This window comes from Neolamprologus multifasciatus, chromosome 20 (genome assembly GCF_963576455.1).
Source record: "Neolamprologus multifasciatus chromosome 20, fNeoMul1.2, whole genome shotgun sequence".
NCBI classification, from domain to species: Eukaryota; Metazoa; Chordata; class Actinopteri; order Cichliformes; family Cichlidae; genus Neolamprologus; species Neolamprologus multifasciatus.
The window spans coordinates 26,777,850-26,803,539 of record NC_140458.1 but is presented as its reverse complement, the minus strand read 5'-3'; the positions used below and the strand labels follow the sequence as shown (position 1 = coordinate 26,803,539).

The following is a 25,690-nucleotide window of genomic DNA, read 5'->3' as shown; positions in this document are numbered from 1 at the left end:
TGTCTTCCTATATTTCCTTTTTTTTTTTTTTTTTTTTTTTTTTTTTTTTTTTTTTTTCGCCTGTCCCATTTGGTTCTTTAGCCGTCAGAATTGTTGTCTGAAGACCAACAAGGATACCCAATGGATTTATTTTGCCAAATGGATCATCATGGCATTGCCGTATTGGTCCATTTGATCGACCTTTGTTTTTATTATTTATTTTATTTTCAGTTGTTACAGACGGGACAGACATGAGTGAGGGATAGGAAAGGGAGAAAGAAAGAGGAAGGAAAAGAAAAACAGAAGGGGAGAGGGACAGTGAGAAAGGGGGGAAGAAAAATATCTCCGGGATCACCTGTTGAGAGAAAAAGAATAGAAAACAAGCAAAAAAACAAAACAAAACAATGCAACATACTATACACAACACCATCGCATTAATCTAGCTAAGTGTAAACAGCAGTAAATACTAAATATTGAATGTTGTTGTGCGGCACGCAGGACAGACAGCGCACAATGTGCTTTGAAGTAGCAGCCAAGAAAGGTGTGATTTAAGTCTACGAATAGTGAACACCCATGTGCACACCTGTGTGGATCGGCGCGCTTGTATTCAAATGGTTTCCCCATGTAATGGTCTGCTAGAGGATGTAGAGAGCCATAGCCCCGTCCCCCAGGGCATGAAGCAGGCATGGAGGAGATCCAGGCCCCAGACATCCAGAGGCCCCAGAGTGCAAGAGCCCAAGGAGGACCACCGGAGGGGCATCCGTGCCACCTTCATGGGAAGGGCTGAGGATCCCAGATGAGGGGTCACCCAGTAGCCACCGGGCAGAAGCTAGAGGGGGCTGCACCGGCGTGCCCGCCGGCTCTGCCGGCAGCCAGCTGTGCCAGAGTGAACCGAGCCGCAGGCACAGAGGCCGGAGGCCCGAGGGCCCCCCGCGCCCCGGAAGAGGCCTGACCGAGCAGCAGGCGCCAGGCCCCGCCAAGTAGTCACCGGGAGTGAGCTGGTACATACCTGAGCGCCCAGCCCCGGACACCAAGAACCACCAACGCACCGACCCCTGAGGGCATCAGTCACCGGCAGGGAGTGTGGTGAGGGGAGATAGGCCTCCACACTTTGGAGGGCCTTGGAGTTCCCAGAGAGGTGAAGTCTAAGACCCGACCTGACATATAGACACAGACAAACAGGCACACACAGACACAGACATGCATTCCCACCCTCATGCACACATATACAAACACTCAGCACTCACCCAACGCAGGAATAAACGTAAATGGACATGTACACACAATCACACTCCCCAAACATACTCTATACCCCGGGTCCAGGTATCCTCACCCCCAGAGATGGAAACGGCACCCAGACCCAAGAGATGTTACCCTTCCCTCCGGGGTGGAGGCAAGCAGACCGCCCCAGGCTCCGCAGCAGCAGGGAGGCCAATCGGACAGCCAGCATCTCTTCCCAGCCCCCCCGCCCCGATGGCTAGCAGAGAACAGGGGTGTGTTAAGACCCCATACCTCCCTCCTCCCGCTCAAGTGTAGTGTTGCTGCGTGTTGCTCTAAAGTGTATTTAAAACAAGGGAGAGCATGGTGCTGCTGCCAGAGAGCAGCAGGTGTTAGCACGGCCCCTCCCGAGAACCCTCAATTCTCGGGAGGGGCCTCAACCCTCTACATGGATTTAAAATTGAGAGGTGGGCACCGGCGCCAGAGGCAGGTTTGAATACACAGACCGTCTACTGGACGCCGTTAACGTGCCCACCCTCAAGGCCCTATATATATATATATGTGTGTGTTATGAGAGTGTAAGTAATGTGGATGTCTAAGTTGTGAGATAAAATTGAGGCACAGGTGGCCAGAAGAGGACAGAGGGGGGGGGGAATGTCTCCCCTGCACCCTGGTGACACACCCGCACCCCAAAGCCCTACCTGTGTGGGTGGGTGTGGTGGAGCGTGAAGAGGGAGGCAGCCGGGGATGGGGAGGAAAAGAAGGGAGGGGAGGGTGTCCCTCCCTAGGGCCAGCTCCCCCGCTGACCCCAATATGCACCCCCGTCCTCTGGTATCCACCAAGGCAAGGGAGCCCAGGCCCATCCAGACCGGGGCCTACGGCAGCAACACCGCCAAGCCCCACAGGACCCGGGGCAGCCCACTCTACCCCACCGCAGAGGAAACTGTACCCACCCCAACATTCAATCATCTCCCAGACTACACAAGACACAGACACCCAGGTTAAGTTTATTCTCCACCTCTCCTATGTCTCTCCCCCACCTGCAGAGTGGACTCCTGCAAAGATGGAACAACCTCCCTGCCAGTTCAAGAGCCCCCCGGTTAGGCCGATGCACAAGAGGCCCCCTGCGCCAGGGCTGAGCCCCCGTGCACCCACCCGCCCACAACCTCGGCGACACACCGACGAGGACCGAAGCCCCCAAGGCCCAGCCAGAGCCCCAGCACGGAGGCGAAGCACCCCCGAACCCCAAACCCCCACGCCCGCCCCGGATCCACTCAGGGGCAGCCAGGCCACCAGGCCAGTAACCTACGTCCGCCAGCACAGACCATCCTCCAGCCCCGCTGCACGCGGCCACGAGGAGAACAACCTCTGAGAGCGACCAGAGCCACTAACCAGGTTATGAACACAACCCCCGGGTTAAGCCCTCCAGGGATAACGTCTCTAGGGGTCCTCCAGGTGCCCTAAGCCCATCCCAACCTCCACATCAACCACAATAGCCAAGGCGGGACCAAACCACGACCCCCCACCCCCGCTAGGTGATGGAGCCGATCAAAGGAGCCCAGAGGGATTGATCTAATGTGGTGGCAGAGGCTATATCGAGACTAATGTGATCTATTAGATAGTTTCTGTATTGGCTAGAATTAAGATTATTTTTATTTTTCCAGTTCATGAGGACCGTTTTCTTGGCGATGCATAGGGCAATAAAAACCATGTGGACTGTATTAATTTCTGTAGTGACATCATCCAAATTTCCCAACAAGCGTACTAAAGGGGAGGTTGGAATTTTACATTTCAGACACTTTGATAAGTCCTCACATATCTCGTGCCAAAACTTCTGCACTGGTGGACAGAACCAAAGAGCGTGGATGTAACTGTCTGGTGTATTGCCTTGACAGTGTGAGCAGTTGTTGGCGGATGTAAAGCCCATCTTAAACATTCGATGACCTGTATAGTGCACTCTATGCAGTATTTTGTATTGTATTAATTGCAGATTGGGATTTTTAATAAATTTAAAGGTTTTTAAGCAAATCTGAGACCAGACGTTTTGGTCTAAGCTGACTGATAAATCTGCTTCCCACTTTGCAATAGGAAGGGATATTGATTCATCTATTTTAGAAAGTGTTCTGTATATTTTAGATAATAGTTTGGGGGATTTAAGAGTAAGAAATTGAACCACACTTGGTGGTGTTTGTAATTCAACTTGACTGAGGTTAAATTTCTTTTTTACTATGGATTTAATTTGTTGATATTCTAAAAATCTTTTCTTGTTGATCCCATATTGTGTAACTAGTCTGTCAAATGGAATAAATTCTGTTCCCTCTAATATATGTTCTAAGTATTTAATTCCTTTACAACTCCATTCTGGGAAATTAATCATATTTTTGTTTTGTAATATGTCAGGGTTATTCCAGATAGGTGTACGTTTGCATGGGATTAATGAAGACTCCGTTATTTTTAGAAACTCCCACCATGCTGACAGAGAAAAGCTGATGTTGATGCTTTTAAAGCATTCATGTCTTTTGATGTTTGAGCTAATAAATGGTAGGTCTGAAATCTCTAGATCATTGCATAGTGCCTGTTCAACATCTAGCCAGGGCTCATCTAAGAGGGTACATTTTAACCATTCTGAGATGAACTGAAGCCTGTTGGCTAAGAAGTATTGGTGAAAATTAGGCAGATCTAGTCCTCCTCTATCCTTGGTTCTTTGTAGCGTTTTTAAGCTGATGCGCGGGGGTTTATCTTTCCAAAGGAATTTAGAAATATGTGAATCCAGAGATCTGAACCAATCTTGTGATGGTTTGTTAGGGATCATTAAAAATAAGTAATTTATTTTTGGCAAGATCATCATTTTTATAGTGGCGACCCTTCCCATGAGTGATATGGGTAGAGATTTCCATCTAGTCAGATCGTCTTCTACTTTCTTTAGAAGTGGGATGTAGTTTAATTTAATTAAGTCTGAAAGCTTAGGAGAAACAATAATACCTAAATATTTAATATTTCCAGATTGTAGTGGGGCAGAAGATGAATTGTGGAAGGAGCAGTTAATGGGAAGAACTGTAGATTTTGGCCAGTTAATTGAATAATCTGAAACTCTTGAAAACCAGTTTATTAGAGTAATTACCTCAGAGAGGTTGATTTGTGAGTTTTGCAGAAAAAGCAACACATCATCTGCATAGAGACTGATTTTATGTTCTACGTTATTACATTTTATGCCCTTAATTGTTGTAGCCTGTCTAAGTGCTGCTGCTAGAGGTTCGATAAAAATTGCAAAAAGTGAAGGGGAGAGTGGGCATCCCTGTCTGGTGCCCCTCAGGAGACAAAAGCTGGAGGATGTCTGGTCATTTGTTCTGATACGAGCTGTTGGGGAATTGTATAATATTCTTATCCAATTTATGAAAGAGTTTCCAAAACCAAATTTGTGTAAAGTTGCAAATAAAAATTTCCAGTTAACTCTGTCAAATGCTTTTTCTGCATCTAGAGATAATATTATGGTTTCAATGTTTTTATTGTATGAGTAGTCTATTAAATTAAGAAATCTACGAGTATTTGTTGAGGAGTGCCGACCTTTTATGAAACCAGTTTGGTCAGGATGAATTAAGAGGGGGGTTATTTTCTCTAATCTCTTTGAGAGAGCTTTGCAGATTATTTTAAGGTCTACATTTATAAGGGATATTGGACGATAACTTGAGGGAAATAAAGGGTCTTTTCCTGGTTTTAGCAGGAGACTAATGTTAGCAGAATTCATATTTGGTGGTAGTCTGCCATTTTTCTTGATTTCCTGCAACATTCCATGGAATACTGGTGCCAAAATTGTCCAGAATTCTTTGTAGAATTCTGCAGGAAAGCCGTCTGGACCTGGAGCTTTATTAATGGGCATACTTATCAGGGCTTCCTGGAGTTCACCTGGCGTCAGTGGCGAATCCAGTGCCATTGCTTGACTGTCTAGTAATTTTGGAAGAGTTACGTTGTCAAGAAACAAATCAATTTCATTTTTAGACGGGTTTATTTGTGGTGAATATAAAGTTTCATAGAAATCCCTAAAAATCTTGTTTATTCTTCCAGGGTCATATATTGTGTTCCCTGATAAATCTTTAGTGGCACATATAGTTGTTTTTTCTTTATTTATTTTTAACTGGTTTGCTAGAAATCGACCTGGTTTGTTACTGTGTTCAAAATTCTGCAAGCGAAGTCTTTGTACAAGGAATTGTGTTTTTCTATTAATAATTTCATTTAATTCTAGTTTTGCTTTGCATATTTTGTTCATTATTTCTTGATCTTGGTGGAACGCGTAGGCTTCTTCTAAGGATTTGATGGTTTTTTCTAATTCCTGAATATTTTTGTTTTCTTCTTTCTTTTTGTGTGATGAGAAAGAAATTATTTTACCTCTCATCACAGCTTTTCCTGCTTCCCATAGAACAGAAGCAGATGTTCCGGGAGTGTCATTAAAGTCTAAATATGAAGTCCATTCCTTTTTAAAATATTTAATAAAGTCTTCATCTTTAAGTAGTGATGTGTTAAATCTCCAGTTTTTACTTGGCGTAGTATTATTCTTGTGTATTAGTGTTAAAGATACAGGAGCATGATCGCTGACAGCTATAGGGTGAATCTCAGTGTCTGAAATGTCACTCAGCAGTGAGCTGCTGACCAAAAAATAATCCAGACGAGAGTAGGAGTGATGAACATGTGAGAAGAAAGTATATTCCTTACTGTTGGGGTGAAGGGATATACTTCCTATATTTCCAACATACATTCCATTCACCTGATGTGGTTAAAACAATGACAGGGTTTTCTAAGACCCTTCTTCAGTTTTACCCCGATTGTCAGCTTGTATTTTCTGTCATGACTTGTGCCTATGCCAGAGGCCAATGTTGAATGACAAATTACAGTGTGCAGCATCACAAGCATACACTGTAATTTGTTTGAGGTACATAGCACTTGCATTACTTCATTTGCAGGTACAAGTCTACAAATACATCGCGTGATTTACACCCCCTTAAAACTTGCTGTCTATTTCTCTTGTCCCTCATGTAGGAAATTGCTGTTCTGAAGGATGTCAGGGCCCTGCAGATGATCCCTGGTGAGCTGGTGAAACCCTTCAAATCCAACTTTCCCTCTCGCCTGGCTGAGAGTCGGGCTGAGCTACTCGAGAAACTGCTCATTGAACTTGGTACAGAAAACTCTGGCTTCACCCTGGAAAATGTCATGACGGTAAACAACCTGAACCATAATAAATATGTTTGGTGTGATAATTATGTCATTTATAAATATGTATGTACTAATGTGTTTTCTTTGGGTGTGCAATTAAATAAAGCCTACTAGGTCAAGTAGGACAAACTTTGTTTAAATGATTAAACATTTCAAAAGCTCAAATAAAAAGATACACATACACAGATAAATAATTAACTTGACTGCTGTTTTTATTGAAGGCAGTGTTTCAATCCATAGTTAATTCCTTTCCGGAAAGCGCAACTAGAGCATGATATGTACTATATAAACTATATAAAATATGGAAATCTGTGTCATTCCACTTCAAAGTAGAAAAGGATAAGGAAAGATCCTATAAACTGACTTTCTGTTAAATTTGGGTCAGTAGTTATGGTGCGACTTTACAGAAAAGCAGCAGTCCCTCCCAGGCCTTCTGTGGCCATTCATTTACGTAAACAGGCCCTCAGTAATGTCCAGTCAGCTGAGTCAATGTTGTCACTGCTGGCACCCTCTTTAACGTCTCCTGCACTCCTTTGGTTTCCAGCAGTGACCTAATATCTATGTGCAAACTATCCAACTGTTAAACCGAAGCAGGCCAACAAACTGTCTCGTACTCCTCTCCGAAACCTTTTTGAGAACCAGTACATGTAAAGCTGCTGGCTTTAGTCATTTGTTCAGACATGCGTCACTTTCAAATTAATGTTACTCTCAATTTTATTAACTTATTCTGGCAACAGTAAAAGAACAAGCCACAGTCTTGCAGTATTACAGTATGTGCTGTTCGGTAGATTGACAGCATGTCTAGGGACACATATAACATGAGGTCAGTTTTATTAATTTAGCTAAAGGATTTCTGTTGAGGAAAACTCAGAATATGAACAAAGTATTTAGTGATTTAGTTTTTCTGTGTGCACCTCGTGGTAAAGGCTCACAAACTGTGCAAAAACTGCAGAATTTGTGATGTACGTGTACGACCGCCGGTGCTGAAATGTGAAAATTTCTTAATGTTCAGATGTATGTCCACTGTGCAGTTTAACATATTGGACCAGCTTTGAGGCTGAGATTAGAGATTACATCAAGACACTTATAGCAGGTGTCTCATTCCAAAAGTTTTTTTTCTTCTTTCGTGTCATTATTATCATGTTTCTCCAAGACATCCTGGTCTTTTAAATTAGCTGAGCTAGTCAAGATACGAGAGAGAAAAGCATGCATTTGCAATCCGGTGCTTTTCCAACCAGTGTGTGAATTCAGATATGAAGTAAACTTAAGGTGCTCTTGGATTCATGGAAAGGATTTCATGAATCTGTTAAAAATGTGGGTAATTTTTAAATTACCCACATTTTTAGTAGGAGTGGTTTAAATTTTAAACCACTCCTACTTTACCACCCCCGCCACCCTGCCCCACTCCCAATTCAGCCCTAGTCTTGAGCAAATTGTTAGGTTTGTCCTCTGAGTTTCTCCGCCTATTGAAACCAAAGCCACATAGGTGGAACTGCACGGACTGTGTTTGCATGCTTGGGCATGCTTGCATAGCTCCTGACCCTTTTTTGTATTGACTGCCAGATGTGTTTGCTTGGAAAATATTTTCTGCCTGAATTGAGATGTAACAGGACCGCTGCGCTTCTTTCCTGACTGTCACACTTTCTGCTTTCATGTAAAACACGAGCAGACAGCATGTTTAAACTGAAAGTCAATGAGAATTTTATGAATTGCCAGTTATTTTTATTACTTAGTTGCCTTGTCCCCGATATTTCCCTTCAATATCCCTTAATCCACCTTGCTAATCAGATTTAGAGCTATTTTACCCGCAGACTTCTTGTTAACATCGGGCACTTTTAACAAACCATCATCAGAGAAATTGCAACAGAGGTATTGATATTTCTCACGGTGAAGACAGAAAAATAGAAATGGTTTGGCTTAGTTTCAGTCTGATACATAACAATAAGTAATGCAACTTTCATTTTGAAGGAATAGAGTGTTCAGGCTGGCTGCTTGAATTATCCCTGTCGCGCAAACACAGAACTGCTACACTCTTCCTGAGGGTACAAAAGCAATCATGACAAACCACAACGCTGAGCCCGTATCATCATTGTGGTGACTGCGCATGTGAGCGTTCCTTGCAGTACTGTACTTTCCCTTGTTATCGTATTTCTGTCACACTTAGGGAGAAAGACCTGAATGATACTGCAAAACATACATAGCTTCATTTGATTTGCTCTAGCAGCTAGGTAAGTTACTGAATTGACTGAATCTGGCAGATGAAGCACCTAAAATGTTTTTTCCCTTTAAAAAGACACGAGCACAAGTGCTCAATTCACATGAAGGATGAACTGCTGACAGTTGAATATCAAGGTCATTTTCAGTTGGAAAAACCCCAGATACTGATTGTGACAGACTTTGAAGTGATAAGGTTTTACATGCAAAAGGTCAACTTCACTGTTGTAGTAGTTCAGAATACTTTTTAAGGCCACAGCTCAGGAGCAAAGAAAACTCCATCCTCGTTCATGGAAGTTTTTCAATTCTGTTACATCAGTACAGCGTAAAATGTGAGATTTAATGAAATCTGGTCAAATGAAATTTACTTGATTGGTATACATTCAGTTCATACCAAGCACATTTTCCATAATGAGTAATTATTTGAATAAATACATATTTGACTATGTATAGTTCAGTAGCATTTTACTCAGAATTTTATTTCAAGTTTATTGAGCATGAAGAATCGTTTTTTGGAGTGTGAGCATATTTCACAAAACTTACAAACATGTTTAATCCCCATATATATCATTTCCATTCAAAGCCTTCCACACATGTTACTGTTAACCACACCTTCACGTGTTCACGGCCCTTAGATAGTTTTTCTAGTTTATCGTGTCTTTTGGCTCCTGTGACTGTCCCCCTCGACAGCTCAGCTACGGTTTAGCTAACATATTTCCTTTTTCTTCCACTGTTGCTAGGGTGATCTACTCTGAGGTGGAAGCCAGAGTGAAAAAAGGGGGTGATTGAATTTCCTATAATTAAAATGAGAAATGGAAAGATACAACAGAGAATAATGGCATGCTGTCCCTGAGCCGGTTGAGCAAGGGATGGGTGGCCTTTGTACGCACTTTACTTCTCAATGTTAATGTCCTCCACTGGCAGGATGGCCTTTCTATCGTCCCTGTCTTCACAGCAATTATGCTGGATAATAAGTTCATTTTATATTATGAGTGTCACCCCTCTGAAAGGACTCTCAACAACGTTGTACATGAAGCTAAACTGGGCATAAATCGGATACTGTAGAGTGTAAGTAAATATGGATGTAGCTTAACACAGCGGTCCCCAACCCCCGGGCCTCGGACCGGTACCGGTCCGTGAATCGTTTGGTACCGGGCCGCGAGAGGTGAGGCTCAGGTGTGAAATTTGTGGTTTTCAGGGTTTTTATCGGTTTTCAGCGTTATTTTGTTATCGTTTTTATCGTTAACTCGGTTTTCCTGGGTCTTTTCACGTGTGTTATGAATAAATCTTCTTTTTTTCGGTACCGGTACTAGTTTTATTTTGTTGTATTTATCCGCGGCACCTTAAAGGCCGGTCCGTGAAAATATTGTCGGGCATAAACCGGTCCGTGGCACAAAAAAGGTTGGGGACCGCTGGCTTAACACATCCGTGACCTTTCTAAGAAAAACAAAGGGTGTGTATCTCCTGAGGTGGCTTTCAAATGCTAAAAATGTTTAAAGATAGATGACGGAATCTGTTGCAGATATCGATCGAACAGGTTCTCTTTAGTTTGTTAAAGGGGGTGGTTTTTTTGCAAATCAGATGAGTTTTTCATTTATTAATTTTTTTGTGAATACATTTAGATATCATTTAGAAGTATGTGTTCCAGTATAAAGGTTTAATGGTAGAAGGAAAGGGGTAATGCACAAAGTCTTTTTGGTTCTTAGATGTAATATTTTCCCAAAGAAATCAGGTTTGAAACAGTTAACAAGGTAAGCTTGTAGAAGGCCAGTAATCAGATTTTAAATGGTTTTCTCATAGCCCAGGTCTGTTCATCCATCCATCCACTGTCTTCCGCGCTTCCAAATATGCAAACACTGTCCTGTAGTGTTTTGCATGTAGACTGTATACAAAAGATGGATGTAGCCACATTGACAACACACTGTTTTATGGACATTTTGATACCTCATTTTCACCACTTTCATATTTTTCTTTCTTTTTTAACCAAAAATGATCATATTCATGTTACAGTAGTAATTTAACAACTAATGATAGCTGGCTTAGTTTATTAAGCTGCATCCACTGACTGTATGTTCTAAGTAACAAGCAAATAAAATACTAGGATTTCACTCATCTAAATGATAGCTCATTGGACTGGACGTACTAAACTGGACATTGGTGTTGCTGTGTGGTACTTTTAGTATTTCTGGAAATCTGGTATGTCTTTAAACAAAAACATTGACCACCCAAATGGATATTATATATGGTTCATTGTGCCAGTCTGTAAGCATGATAGCTGACGTTAGCTATTTTAAATGGTATAGTCTGGACTGTTTTGAGCACTTTGCTGTTGGCTTTTTGTTTTTAGCTTGGAAAAATGCAGCTTAAAGATTTTTCACATAGTTTTTCAAATCTGAATTGTGACGTCAGCACATAAATTGATTGACGTGCGTCGCTCAAGTGATGATCCCTAATTATCCCTAAATATTTCAACCTCAGTGTATTATATAATTTTTTGGGGCATATTTTGGATTAGAAATTGAATAATAATATAGACCTTTTCATGTTTGTGGAAACCCTGTTGTTCCCTGTTAGTTCTGTACAGTGGCATTGGCGCACAGCGCATCAACAGTTCGAGAGCTGGCAGTGCGAATCATCTTATCTGTGTACCAAAAGGAGAGAAGTGCCGTCCTAAGCTACCTTCCACCCGACGATGCTGCAGTGCGAAAGAACTTCCTCTACAAAAACCTCTTTGATGGCTTTGCCAAGATTGATGGAAAGCTGGTAGAGACTCAGGCAAGTGTTTCTTTTCCCCATTGCTGGTATTTAATTTTTATCTTATACTTGGTATCTTCTCTTCTTAAAAAAAGAATATTAAAACTACCCCAGAATTTGAATGGCTATATAAAATAGCACCTAAAGCCTCAGTCTGAAGAGCTTTAGGTGTGTGTAACCTTAATTCTAGACCTTAATAACAAGAGATGAAGAAATGAAGGGTAATAATGTGTAAAAAGCTACCAATTACAGGATGAAAATGAGTGGATAGAAGGTAAGCATGGTAGAGAACTGAATATGAAATGGACTAATGGCTTGCCACCTTCTCCCAGACTTTAAAGAAAGGTGGGGGTCAGCCGGACGGACAGAAGGAGAAGGAGGAGATCCACTCTCTTCAGGAGCAGCTGGCTGCCTTAAAAGAGATCACAGTATGTTGCGCTGTCATCAGTCTGCAATGATATCACATCTCATAACAACTGTTAATTTCTATTTCTGACTCCAGACTGTCTTTTTACCTCGTAGGTGGTCACACACCAAGTAATTCACATGCATATAACACTTACACATTATAGCCTCACTTTATGCCCTGTCTCAATTAAAGGCAAATGATTGCATGTCTTGTTTTTTGGAACTTGTTCTTACACATATATATATATATTTTTGTCTGCTTGTAAAGGAGAGAGGCAATGAAAGCACCAAAGGACAAATAGCCAAACGAGAAGTTCACAAAGCTGAGAAAGATTCCCAGAAAGCTGGCAAAGGAAGTATGTACCTACATAAAGCACACTTCAGTTCCTACTCACATCTGCAGGTCTGAGGCAATGCACAAAAGGGATATTTGTTTCTATGTGCTGACAAGGATGTGCCGATAAGGTCATTGTTTTGAAATAGGCCCTGCTCATATGCAAACAGTAGTTGGAAAGGTGTTTTCAAGTCACAGTTAGCCTTATGTTGAGCTGTAATTTACCTGACCCCCCCCCCTCCAGCAATTTTGACAAAAGAACAATTTTGAGGACTTTGAGGGGGTTGAAATTTATAACACAGATTTCCATTTATGTGGCTTACTGTGTATCATAAGACTACGATAATCAGATCAATGGTTTTATAGATATGAGAGCTTAAAAATGAAAAGAAAAAGTGTTTATATTCAAGTTTATTGTTATATGTGAAAAAAAGACATCATATAACAACAGTATGCAGACGGCATCTACGACCTCAGAATTTATAATCTAATTGTTATACCACTGACAGATTTGGAGATAGAGACCTTAAGTGTGTTCCTCACGCACTTGACTAAATTATGTATGTTGCTGTGCCTTTAGATACAGAAATAATGGTGCAAAAAAATTTATATCAGCATGTGTGAGTATTACCTTTGCTTGAATAGCTTTAAAATTTGACAGGTAGGGTTTGTGAAAGTGTGTAGAAACACAAAGGTCTGTTAACCCTGTAAGACCCACCCCATCAAAAAATAGCCAGAAAATTAGGATTTTTTTGCAACTGAGATGTTTATTAACCCTTATAATAAAATCCACAATTTTATTTGCATATCATGTTGTGTATGATATATTTTTATTATATATTTTTTGCATCGCATTTAATAGATTGGGCGTTTTTGTTAACTTTTTGTTAACAACAATGTTAATTTTAGACAAAAAAAAGTTTTTTCCATAACATTTTGAAATTATGGCAAGTATTAATCATGTTGATGAGATAGAGGTCTCAGAAACTCATGTATCAAATACGTTACAAAGGGCATTGTAGGGTTAATAGAATAACACATCAGTCATGCAAATTCTGAATTACGATATGGGTTTTGATTCAGTAGTGCTGGCTGTTACAGATAACTGTCTTATTAATTTCCAGCTCTCACAAAAGGGTCCCAGAACAAGAGGATGGAAAGTTGTGATGTCCAACAATCAATCAACTGTCTGGACAAGTATGTTCCTTAAAATCCTGTAAGCTATATATATGACTCAAATGGCCTTCCTTTTTGAGAGTTTTAGTTTTTAGTGTGTATTCACTGCTTTTTCCAGTCGAGGTATTCATTTATCTTTCATGTTGTGTTCAGTAATTGTCCTTTGGTAAACTTTGGTACCCTTTGATCCTCTAACTTTACACTCTGTTGTAGCTTGTGTATATTCTGCGGTAAAAAAGACGAGTCTTTCACAGAAGACGGATTGGACCTTCACTACTGGAAACATTGTCCGATGTTGCGGCGTTGCGACGAATGTCGACAGGTAGACTGCTAATTTTTTATTTATTTTTCTCACTAGGTTTTCACTTCTGTTATAGAGCTGAAGTCAAAGAGTTAGATCCAGCTGCTGAAAGTATCTGTACTGCATTACCAAGTTGATTGAGTATAGCTTTGCATTGTGTTCACAGGTAGTTGAAATAGCCAGCCTTACGGAGCACCTACTGGGTGAATGTGAAAACAGGTCCAAATTCAGCCAGTGCCCACTCTGCTCAGAGGCTGTGGCCAGCGAGGACCTGGTTCACCACGCTCAGGGTCCTGGCTGCAATCGTGAGTTTTCTCTGATTTTCCATGCAGCAGGAAACTGACTCATTTTTTTTTTATATTTCTCTGTTATCACTTTCATTATTAGGTGGCAAAATGGTAGGCAGGAATGATTGTGAGACCTTGGTCTGTGCATGGTAGGCCTCACTTATATGAGTGTAACTGAGAAAAAAAAAAACTGTACATGACAGCGAATGACAATTTCATAAAATCAAAACTGAACCAGTGAATATCCAATAATAGTAATAAGGCAGCAGTTCCATAATATATAATGCAGCTATTTTTTAATCTTTGGTAATTCAAGGTTGGATCTATTTTGGTTTAACTATATGAAATAATAAACTGGGAAGAAAAAAACAAAAACAAAACATTTACATTCTAAAAACATGTCATTTTCCTAACCTTGTATATTACCCTGGATTTGTTAGTCAGGTGTTAGCCAGGCGACAGGAGGTGAGGTCCAATAATAACAATAACTAATACACGCTAAAAGAAGATTTCTACTGAGTTGCATGCTCTCTGTAAATGTACTATTTATTTATTTATTTATTTATATCATTATTTACATTTTTAACTCTGTAATCCTGGAGCACTGTCACGGTCCTGGGTCGGTGACCCAGTGTTTTGAGTTTCTTGTGTCTGAGTTTTTGTATTATGATCTTAGTTCTCTTTGTTGCCCCAGTTTATTCTTTAGTCCAGTGTCTTAGTTTGGCTTTCTTGTATTCTCTTTAGTTTTCTTAGTATTTAGTTAGCCGCCCTCTGTGTCTCCCTGTTATTGTTCTCTGTGTTTCTTAGTTGCTCTGTCTCCCCTGGTCAAGTCTGCGTCTATGTTACATTTCCTGTTTTACTTTGAAGGTCTGTGTCCTACGTGAATGTATTGAGTGTCGTTGGGTCCCGTTATGTCCGATTTCTCCCAGCTGTGTTCCCCTTCTGTGTCTCATTCCCCTCGTTATTTCCCAGTGTATTTAAACCCTGTGTTTCTCTGTGTCAGTGTCGTGAGCTCCCTCATGCTGTGTGTTTCGCCCTGCGTCTCCCTGTGTGTGTTTTGTTAGATTTTTCTCAGTTTAGGTTTTGTAGACGTTCTTTGTTCAGCAATAAAAGCTGCCATTTTGAGTTAAATCCCGTTTCTCGTGAGTTTGCGTTTGGGTCCAATTCCTGCCTGCACACAGCCGAAACATGACAAGCAAACTAGCATGCAAATAAAGTCTTGACTATTTGGCTGCATATCATTTGGAGTGAATGATTAGTCTGACTCGTAGGCCTGCAAACAACAGGTCTGCAAAGCAGCCAGCTCCACAGCTTCCTTGTTTTTTGTTTTGTTTTTTTTGCAGTTTTACAGGAACTTAGCTATTTAGTTATCCTTTAGTTACATTTCTCTTAATCCATGTCTGTGTTGGGATTTTCCCTTCCTTATTTTACTGCAAAAAATTCCTCAGTCAGATTTCAGCATTTTATTAGTTTCAGAAGGCATACTTCCTGAAATAGTGATTAATTATTCCCCTATAGATAAACCTTCTTCCCCTCGTGTACTTTTCCTCCTGGTTTTAACTCGATTTTCTCTGGGTTTCTTCCACTGACTTTGGGTTTAGCACCCTGTGGTTGTACATTTCTTTGATTGCGTTTGACTCAAATTATCGAACCGTTCCGTCTGAGAGTTTGTAACCTCTCTTTTCATAGTTGGGTACCGTTGCTGCATCGCATTTACACATGTTCACAAAACCAGCATCTTCAATATTCTGCAATAAAACACTGCAAGGCTTACAATACTTCTCCAAATGTTCCATGAGTAATTGACACGGCAAGCCTTTTCTTTACAGTAGTTCCTGTTGGTTAGGCAGATAAACTAAACTTTCACTTGTGCATAAGCATACATTTCCCACAATAGACCCAGTGCTCAAAGCTGTGTTTTGTTTCAAGCAGCTTTCTTTCAGTACTCTAAATTCATTTATGGGAACTTTTCTGTAATTCTGTAAGAGCTGACTTGAAGGTGTCATCTTTGTGTTTCAGCCCCCGTTTTGGGTAAAGGCTCCAACCACTGTCCTCTGTGTCACAACAACTTCACGCCCGGAGAGGAGGTGAGACTGTGTACTTGCACAAGTCAGTTAGTTAATTATGAAATAATGGCAACAAGTTTCACCATTGATTTATTGGCATATGCAGAAATCTTCTTTGTCAGAAGCAGAAGTAGAAATGCTTCACATATAGTAAAACAGAGAAGCCTTTCACAAACGAGGCTTTAGCAGCAAACAGGTGTTGAAGTAAAGGACAGCTAATGTTGACCTTTAAGGACTTCAAAGAAAGCAAAGTCTTTGTTCTTAATGGGCTGTTTCACTGAGAAGATGAAGAAAGTACAATCACATTCCTCACATTCCTGCTAGTCTCAGAAGAACTAAAGACAAAAGATTCTGATTAGCTGCTCATAGATAAAACTTAACCGGATACAGATTATTCAGTTTAATTAATTTTATTTGTATATGACCAAATCACAACAGCAGTCACTGCAAAGCTGCAAGTTATATTGTAAGGTAAACAATAATACAGAGAAACCCCAACACTCAGGTGACTCCCTTTGAGCAAGTACTTGGCAACAGTGGGAAGAAAAAAAACTCCCTTTTCCCAGGAAGTAACCTCCAGCAGAACCAGGCTTAGGGAAGGGCGAGAGGAGGGATACAAAACAAAGATGCCCTGTGGACGAGAACCAGAGATTAATAATAACTGCAGTGTGGATTAGAAACACATTCACACATAGACAATGAACACATCTCATCTTCCTACAATTGCAAAATAGACCACATTGTATTTGAAACAGCGGCAGTTTGGCTGCTGACGCAGTTCACAGCTCAGTATTATGTAGGTAAAGTTTCATCCCGTTTGTTTCTATTGAAGATTTGACAGTCACTGCGTCAAATGGGAAATATAAATAAACCTTGAATACACACTTGAATAGAAGTTGTTGAATGTAATATAAACACAGGGATAATAGTTGTGTATTTCAGTGCTTTTGGAGTCGCACAGCTATCCATGCTTCTCTTTGGTGTGTCTGGGAAGCTGAAAGTGGATACGGAGCGAACAAGATTCTCTGTCTCACAAGGAGACGCAACGCTTGGTTCTCCGTTTCATTCATCTTTCGTTCTGGTTTGTGTCTTTGTGGGGCCTAATGAATCATGCAACTCATGTTTCAAAGACACAGTCTTCCTGCAAGTGTGCTCGCCCCGCCTGCCTCAGTTAGCAGCAACATTGTTGAGACACTTAATAGACCAGGGCATAAAGACCTAAAGGTGTGAATGTTTTCGGAAAGTTTGTGGATGTCATATATTACTTAATGTCCCTTGGTAGAATCTGTAGAGCAGATGTTTAATTTTTTCCGAGGAAAAAAAAGGAAATGTAACTAAAGCAAAGTTGTAAACATAATGTAGTAATGGTCCTTTTTATATATGGATAAATGCAACAGTTTGACTCGATCGCCCTTTATTTACAAATATCCTTTCCTTTCATTAATATTCTATGTAGAAAAGCACATTGCCAAAGAATGATGCTTTACTGCATACTACAGTGACTAACTTCCCTCCTCAGTACATACTGACAGCCTGAAGTCAAAGTAAAAAGAGACAAAGAAGATCTCTAAATGAAACGGAATTACTAGAATGAGGAAAGAGGTTTCAGAGTTTTCACTAAATATTTTTAACAGTAATAATATTAATGACATAAGTACAGCTTGCTTGTCAGGTGTATTTAATAATATCCATTTAGTCCTGTTGGTATGACAAAATATGGGTTACGAACGATTCAAAAAAGACAAAGAATCACAAGAATAATTATTGATTAAACTTCTTAATCCTTGCAACCTAAACAAAACATGAGATATAGATTATACACATCATTTTTTCCAACTTCATGGTGACACGTGCAAAGTGTTATTGAGCCTTTCCTGCGATGCGTTTGTGCTCTCATTAAAAGTTTGACTCACTGCATGCAGTTTCTCACTTCACGCCCTCACATAAGGGAGAAAAAACTCACAGAAAGTTGCACTCTCTTTGCTGGAGGAGAGGCTGTAAGCCCAATGAAAGACTGCAGTGTTAGTAGGTAGGGAGGGCAGCCATTCAGGCCTTGACTGGGCCTACAGTAACCCCATGGTTGTCGCAGTCGTGAAAGTGCCTGGGAGAGGAGCAAACTCACTGAGCTACTTTGTCCCTGTTCCAGGCCTGGAAGGCTCACCTCATGGGCAGGGAGGGCTGTAAACAAAACTCACGCAGGACTGCGGCATCCCAAAGAACCCAGCCAGCACAAGGTAAAGTATTCATACACATCCCGTTTTTTTAGCCACTTTCCCAACGCTTACTGTGACAGGTACAGAAAGCACCCACGTTCAGCAGTTTTCCACTGTGGTTTTGTCCCCCAGTTGATAAAAGGATGTATGTAAATTATAGTGAGAGATTAATTTGGAGTCTAGTGTAATGGGTTTTGGTGTATCATTTAGATTGATATATGCTAGAATGTGATTGATTGTTTTGGGGTTTTTTTTGTATCATACCTGATTGTGTGGTGATGCTAAAACAGCCTGTATTACTGTTTACATTATTTGATGCCAGAGAACCTTTAGTCCACTGTACACTTGCCATGGATCATTTATGTTATGCTGACATCGCAAAACCTTTTTGTTTATACTGGCCTTTCTAGTATTACAGGTTTCTTTGTTAAGTCTCCTGACAGTGGAGTGTCACCATGCCAGCTGACTGTATTTCATCATCAGCCAGTGTTGTTCTTTATACATCAATATTACCAAAGTTTGCCATAAGGCAGCATAGAAAGTATTTACTTACTTTCAGGTTTTATTCAAATGTTAGTCTTTTCAGTTGTTTCCCCACTTTTTTCCTGTTTCAAAATCAAACAACAGTTTGTAAGAAGATTATCTTCTTTTTTTAATAGGCAGATAAAGTTTTGCATTGGCATTGGCTAATTTGCCAATTGTAAGTTAAAAATGTTCGTATTTTAATATTCAAAATTTTTTTTGCCCAAAACATATGTGCACTATATGTCAGTAAAAATACTATGCAAATATTGCTGTCCTTGAATGCTGAATAAACACTGATAGAGCACTGATTGTATCTCTTGTACTTTATCAACACAGTATCTAAAAACTTTGCACCGTAGTGGTTAAAATCTCATTCTAATAAGAGTTAAAAGCGCATTCGGTTATTAGGTTTATAGGGTTATTGAATTATGGTTAACGGTTGGTAGATTTTTTTTTTTAACATTATCTGCCAATTACATCTGCCACCCTTCTTCAAATCTGTGCCCCTACCTGGCCCCCCCAACAAAAATTTTCTAGACACGCCACTGTCTCCTGAACAATTTATTCTTGTCCTCTGTGGAGGGCACGACTCTGAGAACTTTTATGTAATACAGCGTCTTCTGCCAAGAGGAAATCCTGTGCTATCTGCTGACAACTCATTTGTTGGGGCTGGGCTAACAGGTTTTTACAGATGTTATGATTCTGTTACTAAAAATCAAATAGTTACTTTCATTCGGTGTCCTTTGTGGTGGAGGACAAGGTGAGACGGAAAGGATTTTACTCAAAATTGTGCAACGTAGCGCTGTCATGAGAGGAAGTGGAGGAGGGCCAGACATTAGAGTGTGAAGGTGAAAGCTCAAAGGAGGATACACCAACTTTTGAAGAGCCTGGGCAATAATAAAATGATCACATTCACCTTACATTTACATAATACATATTATTTAATGTAGGGCTTTGAAGTTTTGTGGTATAATAATTCCTAGAATGTGTAATAAGAATACACACACACACGCACACACAGATCAGATAAAAGTTTGATTTCTTCTTTGATCCTGTTGATCAGTATGATTAATAATATTTATCCTACAAGCGGATTAAACTGTAGCTCCCCTGTCGTTATCAATTCAATATTTAAACAGTACTTACATTTTGGAGTATGTAGCATTAAACAGGAAAACAGGATGATGCTAACCATCATCACCAAGATAGCTGGTCCTCTGAATACATCAAACAGACAATAGTGAACCAGGTTTTCGAAAAAAATTAATATCAGCTCACACGACTCAAAGGGAGTTGCTAATTTTTAATGGTAGCATTATAACGTAAAACATTATTCAGCATATTTGGGTTAATGACTAAGATAAGCTAGGATACAGTTTTACTGGTTCTTTCAAAGCCCTTTCTTACATAATACTTCTTACATAATATTCTCATTTTTCTGCTGCTTAGCCTCCTCAAATACTGGAATATCATCCTCTGAGCTTTCACCTTCTTGGTCTGTCTGTCTCTCCTCCACATCATCTCCTGACAGCACTAGGTGTGACTCCCCTTCCATGATTCTGAATCCTGTCTGCCTTACTCAGCCCTTTGTTATACCTTCCATGATCATTCTTAGTGCCTTATAGATTTGAGTTAGTATTATGTATGCATTTAGAGAGTTAACCTATCTAGAATTATGTGTTAAAATGATCTCATAGTTTCTTATTTCAGGCCTGTAGAACAAGTGAACAAAATGCCTGGGTGTGCCTCATAAGCGATGAGGGTGATCTACTCCCTTTGCAGCTACACTTGGAAAACCCCAGAGACTATTCTGATGGTCATCACACCACGTCTTTATGTGTAAATACTGATGTGTCAAAACCGGTCGCTAAGGGTAGAGAGGAGGTGGTCAGATGTTGTCTTTATGGGGGGAAAGAGTTTATATTCATCAGAAGATAAAAGACAAAAGAAAATTTTTTTTTGCCACAGCACCTTCCTTTCAGCCACGAAATTTAAATTATCTGGGAACTAAAATCAAAATATCGAAGTAATTTTTAGGCCAGGTCTTGGGAGGTTAATGACAAAGTGCATGCAATAATATAAAGGCTCCCTGCTTTAATATTCCTCTATCAGTTTACTGTAAAGTACCATTTTGTTTGTGCATATGTGTTTTGGTGTTTCCAGGCACAGCTTTCGGTGGAACCAAGCTAAAGCAGGTCAGGTCATATGGAGCCAGAGCCAGGCCCATGGGCAGGGGCAGCCGAATCCCATCACTGGCTCCTTTGGCCAGAGGGTATCCACCAGGGAAGCGTTAAAGCTGGTCTGAAGAAGCCCAGAGACGTCCCCTCACACTTCAACAGGAGAAAGCCAACAGTACCAGATGACCCCACCCACTCCATTATTTCCACATTCGGGCACTTTTGAGACGTTTCAGATGTATTCACTGACATATGCAATATATTTAAAGCCATTATTACTTTATGATTGAAGCCATTAATATATTTAAAGTCTTATAAGATCACAGAATTACAACACGGTGTTTTACCCATTGTTGAGACGATGACGTAAATTCTAATCCTGTTATGTGCGATATGTTCACACAGAACAGAAAATGCTTTACACTACACGTCAAGCCTCTAGCCTCTCACACACCTGTGAAGTAAGCATAGGCACACAGAGTGCTGTTTGCTGAAATCCCCTTATAGGATTTGTTGGTTTTGAGGCTCTTTTTTTCACTGCCATTTAGAGGAATTGTACAGCTTTAACGGGGAGTCCCTCACTGTTGGACCGCACTTCCCAACTGTGACTTTGTGTGACTCACAAGATGGATTTTAAACAGAGTTTGTGTAAAGGTAAAGCAGCAGTGTACAGGGTGATAGAACTTTAGGCTTGTGTTTTAGAAGTTGACCCCTCTTAATGCAACCAGTGTAGTGAGGTTTTATGATTAGTTTCTGAGTGGTTATCTGCAATTTATAATTTATACATCCTTAAACTGCAGTACAAGCTCTCGCTTATAAACATGCTATCGCAATGATTTTCTCACACCTAAAAAACAAACAAACAAGTGTAGCATGTTAACATTTATTTTATCCTAACCTTCAAATTGTAGAGTTTGAAGAGGCCAAACCTCTTGGAGTATGTAGAACTTCACTGCTTGTCTAACATGGCTTATTGCCTTCATCTGTGTAAATGTGCTAGTGCAAGTTTGGACCTTTTAAGATTTCATCCGCTGATCCATGCACCTTGCAGATAGCTAGCTGTCCCATGGAACTCCACCCACCTTCTAAACACTGTAAGGATTGGCAAGTTTATGCTGCAGAGCACAACTAAAATCAACAGTTTCTTGTGTAGAATCGGACTACACCAGATGAATGGGTTGAGAAACTTCTATGGGTAACCGTCGCAGTTTCAGTAAAAATATGTCTAATTGCTACATCCCTTCAGAAGACGATGACTCATACCTTCTTGCACACCCAGTAACAGGAGGAGGAACGAGATCACAGTTTAGTTACAAGCGGAAGATGTTCTTTGCTTTGAGGGAAGCTTTGCTGTCGACTTCACACTTAGCCAACTGTTTACATATTTGCTTTCCTTTTATAATAATTCAATATAGAAATTGCACTTTGCCAAAGGATAATGTTTTACTGCTGTATTTCTAGCACACTGCAGTGACTTACTTCCCTCCACAATGCCTACTGATCGTATGAAGTAGAAGTAAAATGAGACAAAGGTCTCTGAGTGAAACAGCACTGCTAGAATGAGGAAAGAAGTGGACATGAATATGCTACATACTGTATGTACACCACATGGTTTTCCCTCCAGTGTTCAGAATCACATCACTGGCTTCAAAGTGATAGAATCACAAGCTGGAAAGTTAAATCCTACATATAACATTTAGCCTGGTTTATAATTATCTCTTCAGTTGTGCTCCTGTTGTGCTGCACAGTGTTATGATGATGACAAAGTGATTGTGATGTATCTGGAAACTGTAATAACATTAATGTGAGCGTATGTTTTATTAGTGGGGAAACAACTTGCTTTAGTATGCTTCTGTACTGAGAGCTGCAGCAAAAGTAGATGTATAAGTTGTGTTCATGCATTTGTAGTCAACAGCATTTTGACTTCTTTTTTTCTGCAGATGTATTTGTTAAATAAATCATTATTCAGGGATTATTGCACATGTGCTTCCATGTAATCAAAATTCCCCATTAGTGTTTCACCATAAAAGTTACATGTAATACACGGCTCTGTTTAGGAGCCCCCTGTGTATTAAAAAAATGGGCAGTGTCCAACTTCCAGGATTATTGTTGAGCAATATAAAACACATATCAATCAAGCTTTGCAACGTTATTCAGTGTTTACAAGAGAGCTCTGGTTTTATTGACACTAACACACATGAATTTACAGTGTTACACACACGTGGTTTCTTTGGTTTCAAGGCTGCCTCTGTAAATCTTACAAAACAAGGTAAAACAGAACCAATATATTATCTTTAAAATACCCATAATTAGATTTTTACAATTTACAATTTCTATTCAATAAAATAATCATTCAAATATGAATGCAGCTGTGTGTTCTATGCTGTAAATCATGTAGTCGCATGTTGCACTTGAACGTTGCAATGAAATCCTGAAGTCGGAAAAGAAAGCTTAAGGGAAACACTTAGATGTAACAAGTCAGTCTTTTTCGCACCTGCACGAACACCCGTGGGTTTATTACATCTACGTCTCTAAATAAGTTTTTTAAATTCAGATTAAGGCAGTACAGTCTGGAATGGCACAGAAACACGGATGCTTTCACAATGCGAAAGCTGTGCTCTAGTGGTTTTTACAAAACGGAAAATCAACCCATACAGAAGTGGAGAGGAGAGCGCCAACCTGCCGAGTTAGCTGAAAACAAATCAACCGTTTTAATGTGACACACAGTATTAAATTCAGTTCATATTCCATGTTAGACCCATGCGTAACGGTAAAGGAAAAATTAACGTGACTCCGCAGATTGCGTAAAGATCATCAAGTATGATCGGCCAAAGAAGACTTTCCGTGAGCTCAGATTTAGTGAATTTATTTAATTTATACTTTCTGTCAGTCATATCGAAGTTTTTAGTGCGCAGATCAGGTCTGGGCTGTGCACCACGCTCCACATCCTGACCAGCTCCTGCGCGCTCAGTTTGTGGACCACGATTAGGTTTTTATAAAAGCAGGGCTCTGTGTTCATTGTGCTCGCCCTGCGTCTGGTGATGCCGAATGTCCTGAAGCCCGGATGCATCTCTGGGGATAAGTGGAGCCTCTGCAGGCACATCCCCAAAAACACATCGTCAATGGGGTACAACTCCACGCCCTCCGAGGCCACGAACAGCCTTCGGGCTAAATAGGCGGACATCAGAAACCCCCCACCTCCCACGTAGGGTGGATACGGCTTGTCGTACAACTCCTTGGGGATGTAATATTTGCTCTGTCGGTTTCGGATGGGGATCGCCTTGGAGATGGTGTCCCCCATAAACAAGTTGGCCGCTTTGCGCTGCTCCACTTTGAAGTCGATGAGCTCCAGGAGGTTGTGCGTGTTCACAAACACATCATCGTCCCCCTTAAATATAAACTGCACTTTGGGGCAGTAGATATAGAACCACTTGAGAAAATTTACCTCTTTCAGAGTCAGGTTGAAGAAAGTGTCCATGAAGTCCCACTGCAGGATGTCCCCAAAGATTTGGTCCTCATACTCGATCAGTTTCTGTAGGTTCTTGGCGTCTTTTCCCGTGTTTGGGCTTCCGAGTAAAAACAAAGTTTTAATTTTCTTCCCATTCACGGTTTGCTCCTTCCCCCAGGTTTTACGCACGGCCTCCCTCCGGTCGTGCTGCTCGATAACGGACTTGACCACCACAAGGAGGTGAACGTTTCCATCGGCGCACTTCTCCGGGTGATTGATGAGCACGGGGAAATACCTGCAGTGTCTGTGAAGCACAAACTGGTGAAATCTCTGGTCCAAGCGCCGGAACCAGTCCTGGGTCCTCACCGATGCGTCCGCGCTACAGTTGAGAACCTGCGCGTCCCAAGAAGACCGAGTTACATTCGGGACACGCTGTATCTCCAAATCCTTGACGGGCACGGGAGAATCTGAGGTCCCCGAACTGGTCACAACTGTCTTCTTGAATGAAAAACACTCAGAGCCGCACCAGGCCGGATCCCTCACATGTTTAACCCCCACTGCGTCTTTCTCCGACAGTTTCAGCTTTTGGATCATGAGAAAAGACGCAAAGATCAGAGACAGACTCAACAGGGGTTTCAGAAAAGCGGGAATCCGCTTTCTACGAAAAAAGTGATCCATTGCTGTCACCGTGACACGCTGGGACCCTCAGATGCCTTCATAATGTTTCACAACTGTGCGCCCGAGTGGAGACCGCAGTCCCACCTCACGAAGACACGGGGTAAGAGCGCTCAGTCAAGTGTCTCCTTGGCCACTTCTTGACCATGACAGCGCAGAGAAAAGTCACACATTCGTCCCTCTTTGCTGTCTAGTTCGTCCCGAAGCTTCTTCTCAGGGTTTGGCTCCACACAGACTATCTGGAGACCTGATGGAGGATACCACTATCTCCCCCCACCCCCAAATATCTCCTCCCCTCAATGAACTAAACTGATCTGGGACCGGCAGATATCCCATTTCTCTCTCTCTCTCTCTCTGTCTAACACACACACACACACACACGTGTTCACCGGGTTTTGCGATCCACTAGCCACCACAACCTTATCTTATTCTCCATCCATCCATCCATTCGCTTCCGCTTATCCTTATCTTATTCTTAATATTAAATATCAGTAACTCCTTTAATCCGCGTTAATTTTCATGATTACAAGTGACTACAACTAAACTAAAATACAACGAAATGATTCAGAAATAATTCAACAACCATCTACGTGTGAAGAATAAAACAAACACCACAGCGTTTATAAAGGAACAGCGATGATGATTTTCTAAAGAAGTTTGACAGTCCAATTTTAATTCCAGTGCTAGGTGAGAAATACTGGACTACAGCC

At 40.9% G+C, this 25,690-nt stretch overlaps 2 protein-coding genes across 5 annotated transcripts in view; one reads left to right on the top strand and one right to left on the bottom strand.

Annotated features, from left to right (window-relative positions):
* cep104 (centrosomal protein 104) overlaps positions 1-21,129 on the top strand; it is a 43,668-nt gene extending 22,539 nt beyond the window's left edge. For 3 of the 4 annotated variants that reach the window (XM_085146682.1, XM_085146679.1, XM_085146680.1), the window contains 11 exons: positions 6,229-6,405; positions 11,191-11,391; positions 11,703-11,798; positions 11,893-11,907; positions 12,047-12,134; positions 13,237-13,309; positions 13,502-13,610; positions 13,756-13,894; positions 15,896-15,963; positions 18,089-18,176; positions 20,844-21,129. In XM_085146682.1, coding sequence (XP_085002808.1) covers positions 6,229-6,405; positions 11,191-11,391; positions 11,703-11,798; positions 11,893-11,907; positions 12,047-12,134; positions 13,237-13,309; positions 13,502-13,610; positions 13,756-13,894; positions 15,896-15,963; positions 18,089-18,176; positions 20,844-20,974 — 1,185 coding nt within the window. In that variant the 3' untranslated portion in view covers positions 20,975-21,129. The remainder of the gene's footprint in view (positions 1-6,228; positions 6,406-11,190; positions 11,392-11,702; positions 11,799-11,892; positions 11,908-12,046; positions 12,135-13,236; positions 13,310-13,501; positions 13,611-13,755; positions 13,895-15,895; positions 15,964-18,088; positions 18,177-20,843) is intronic. The other variant, XM_085146681.1, reaches the window with a different exon arrangement.
* A 1,877-nt stretch (positions 21,130-23,006) lies between these two features.
* On the bottom strand, positions 23,007-25,352 carry b3gnt7l (UDP-GlcNAc:betaGal beta-1,3-N-acetylglucosaminyltransferase 7, like). Its single transcript, XM_085146688.1, has one exon. It carries the CDS (start codon positions 24,981-24,983, stop codon positions 23,748-23,750), a length of 1,236 nt encoding a protein of 411 aa, XP_085002814.1. The 5' UTR covers positions 24,984-25,352; the 3' UTR covers positions 23,007-23,747.
* Between the last annotated feature and the right edge of the window lie 338 nt (positions 25,353-25,690).

Excerpts from the sequence above, each read along its gene's own strand:
- b3gnt7l (XM_085146688.1), bottom strand. The coding sequence starts at position 24,983 with ATGGATCACTTTTTTCGTAGAAAGCGGATTCCCGCTTTTCTGAAACCC.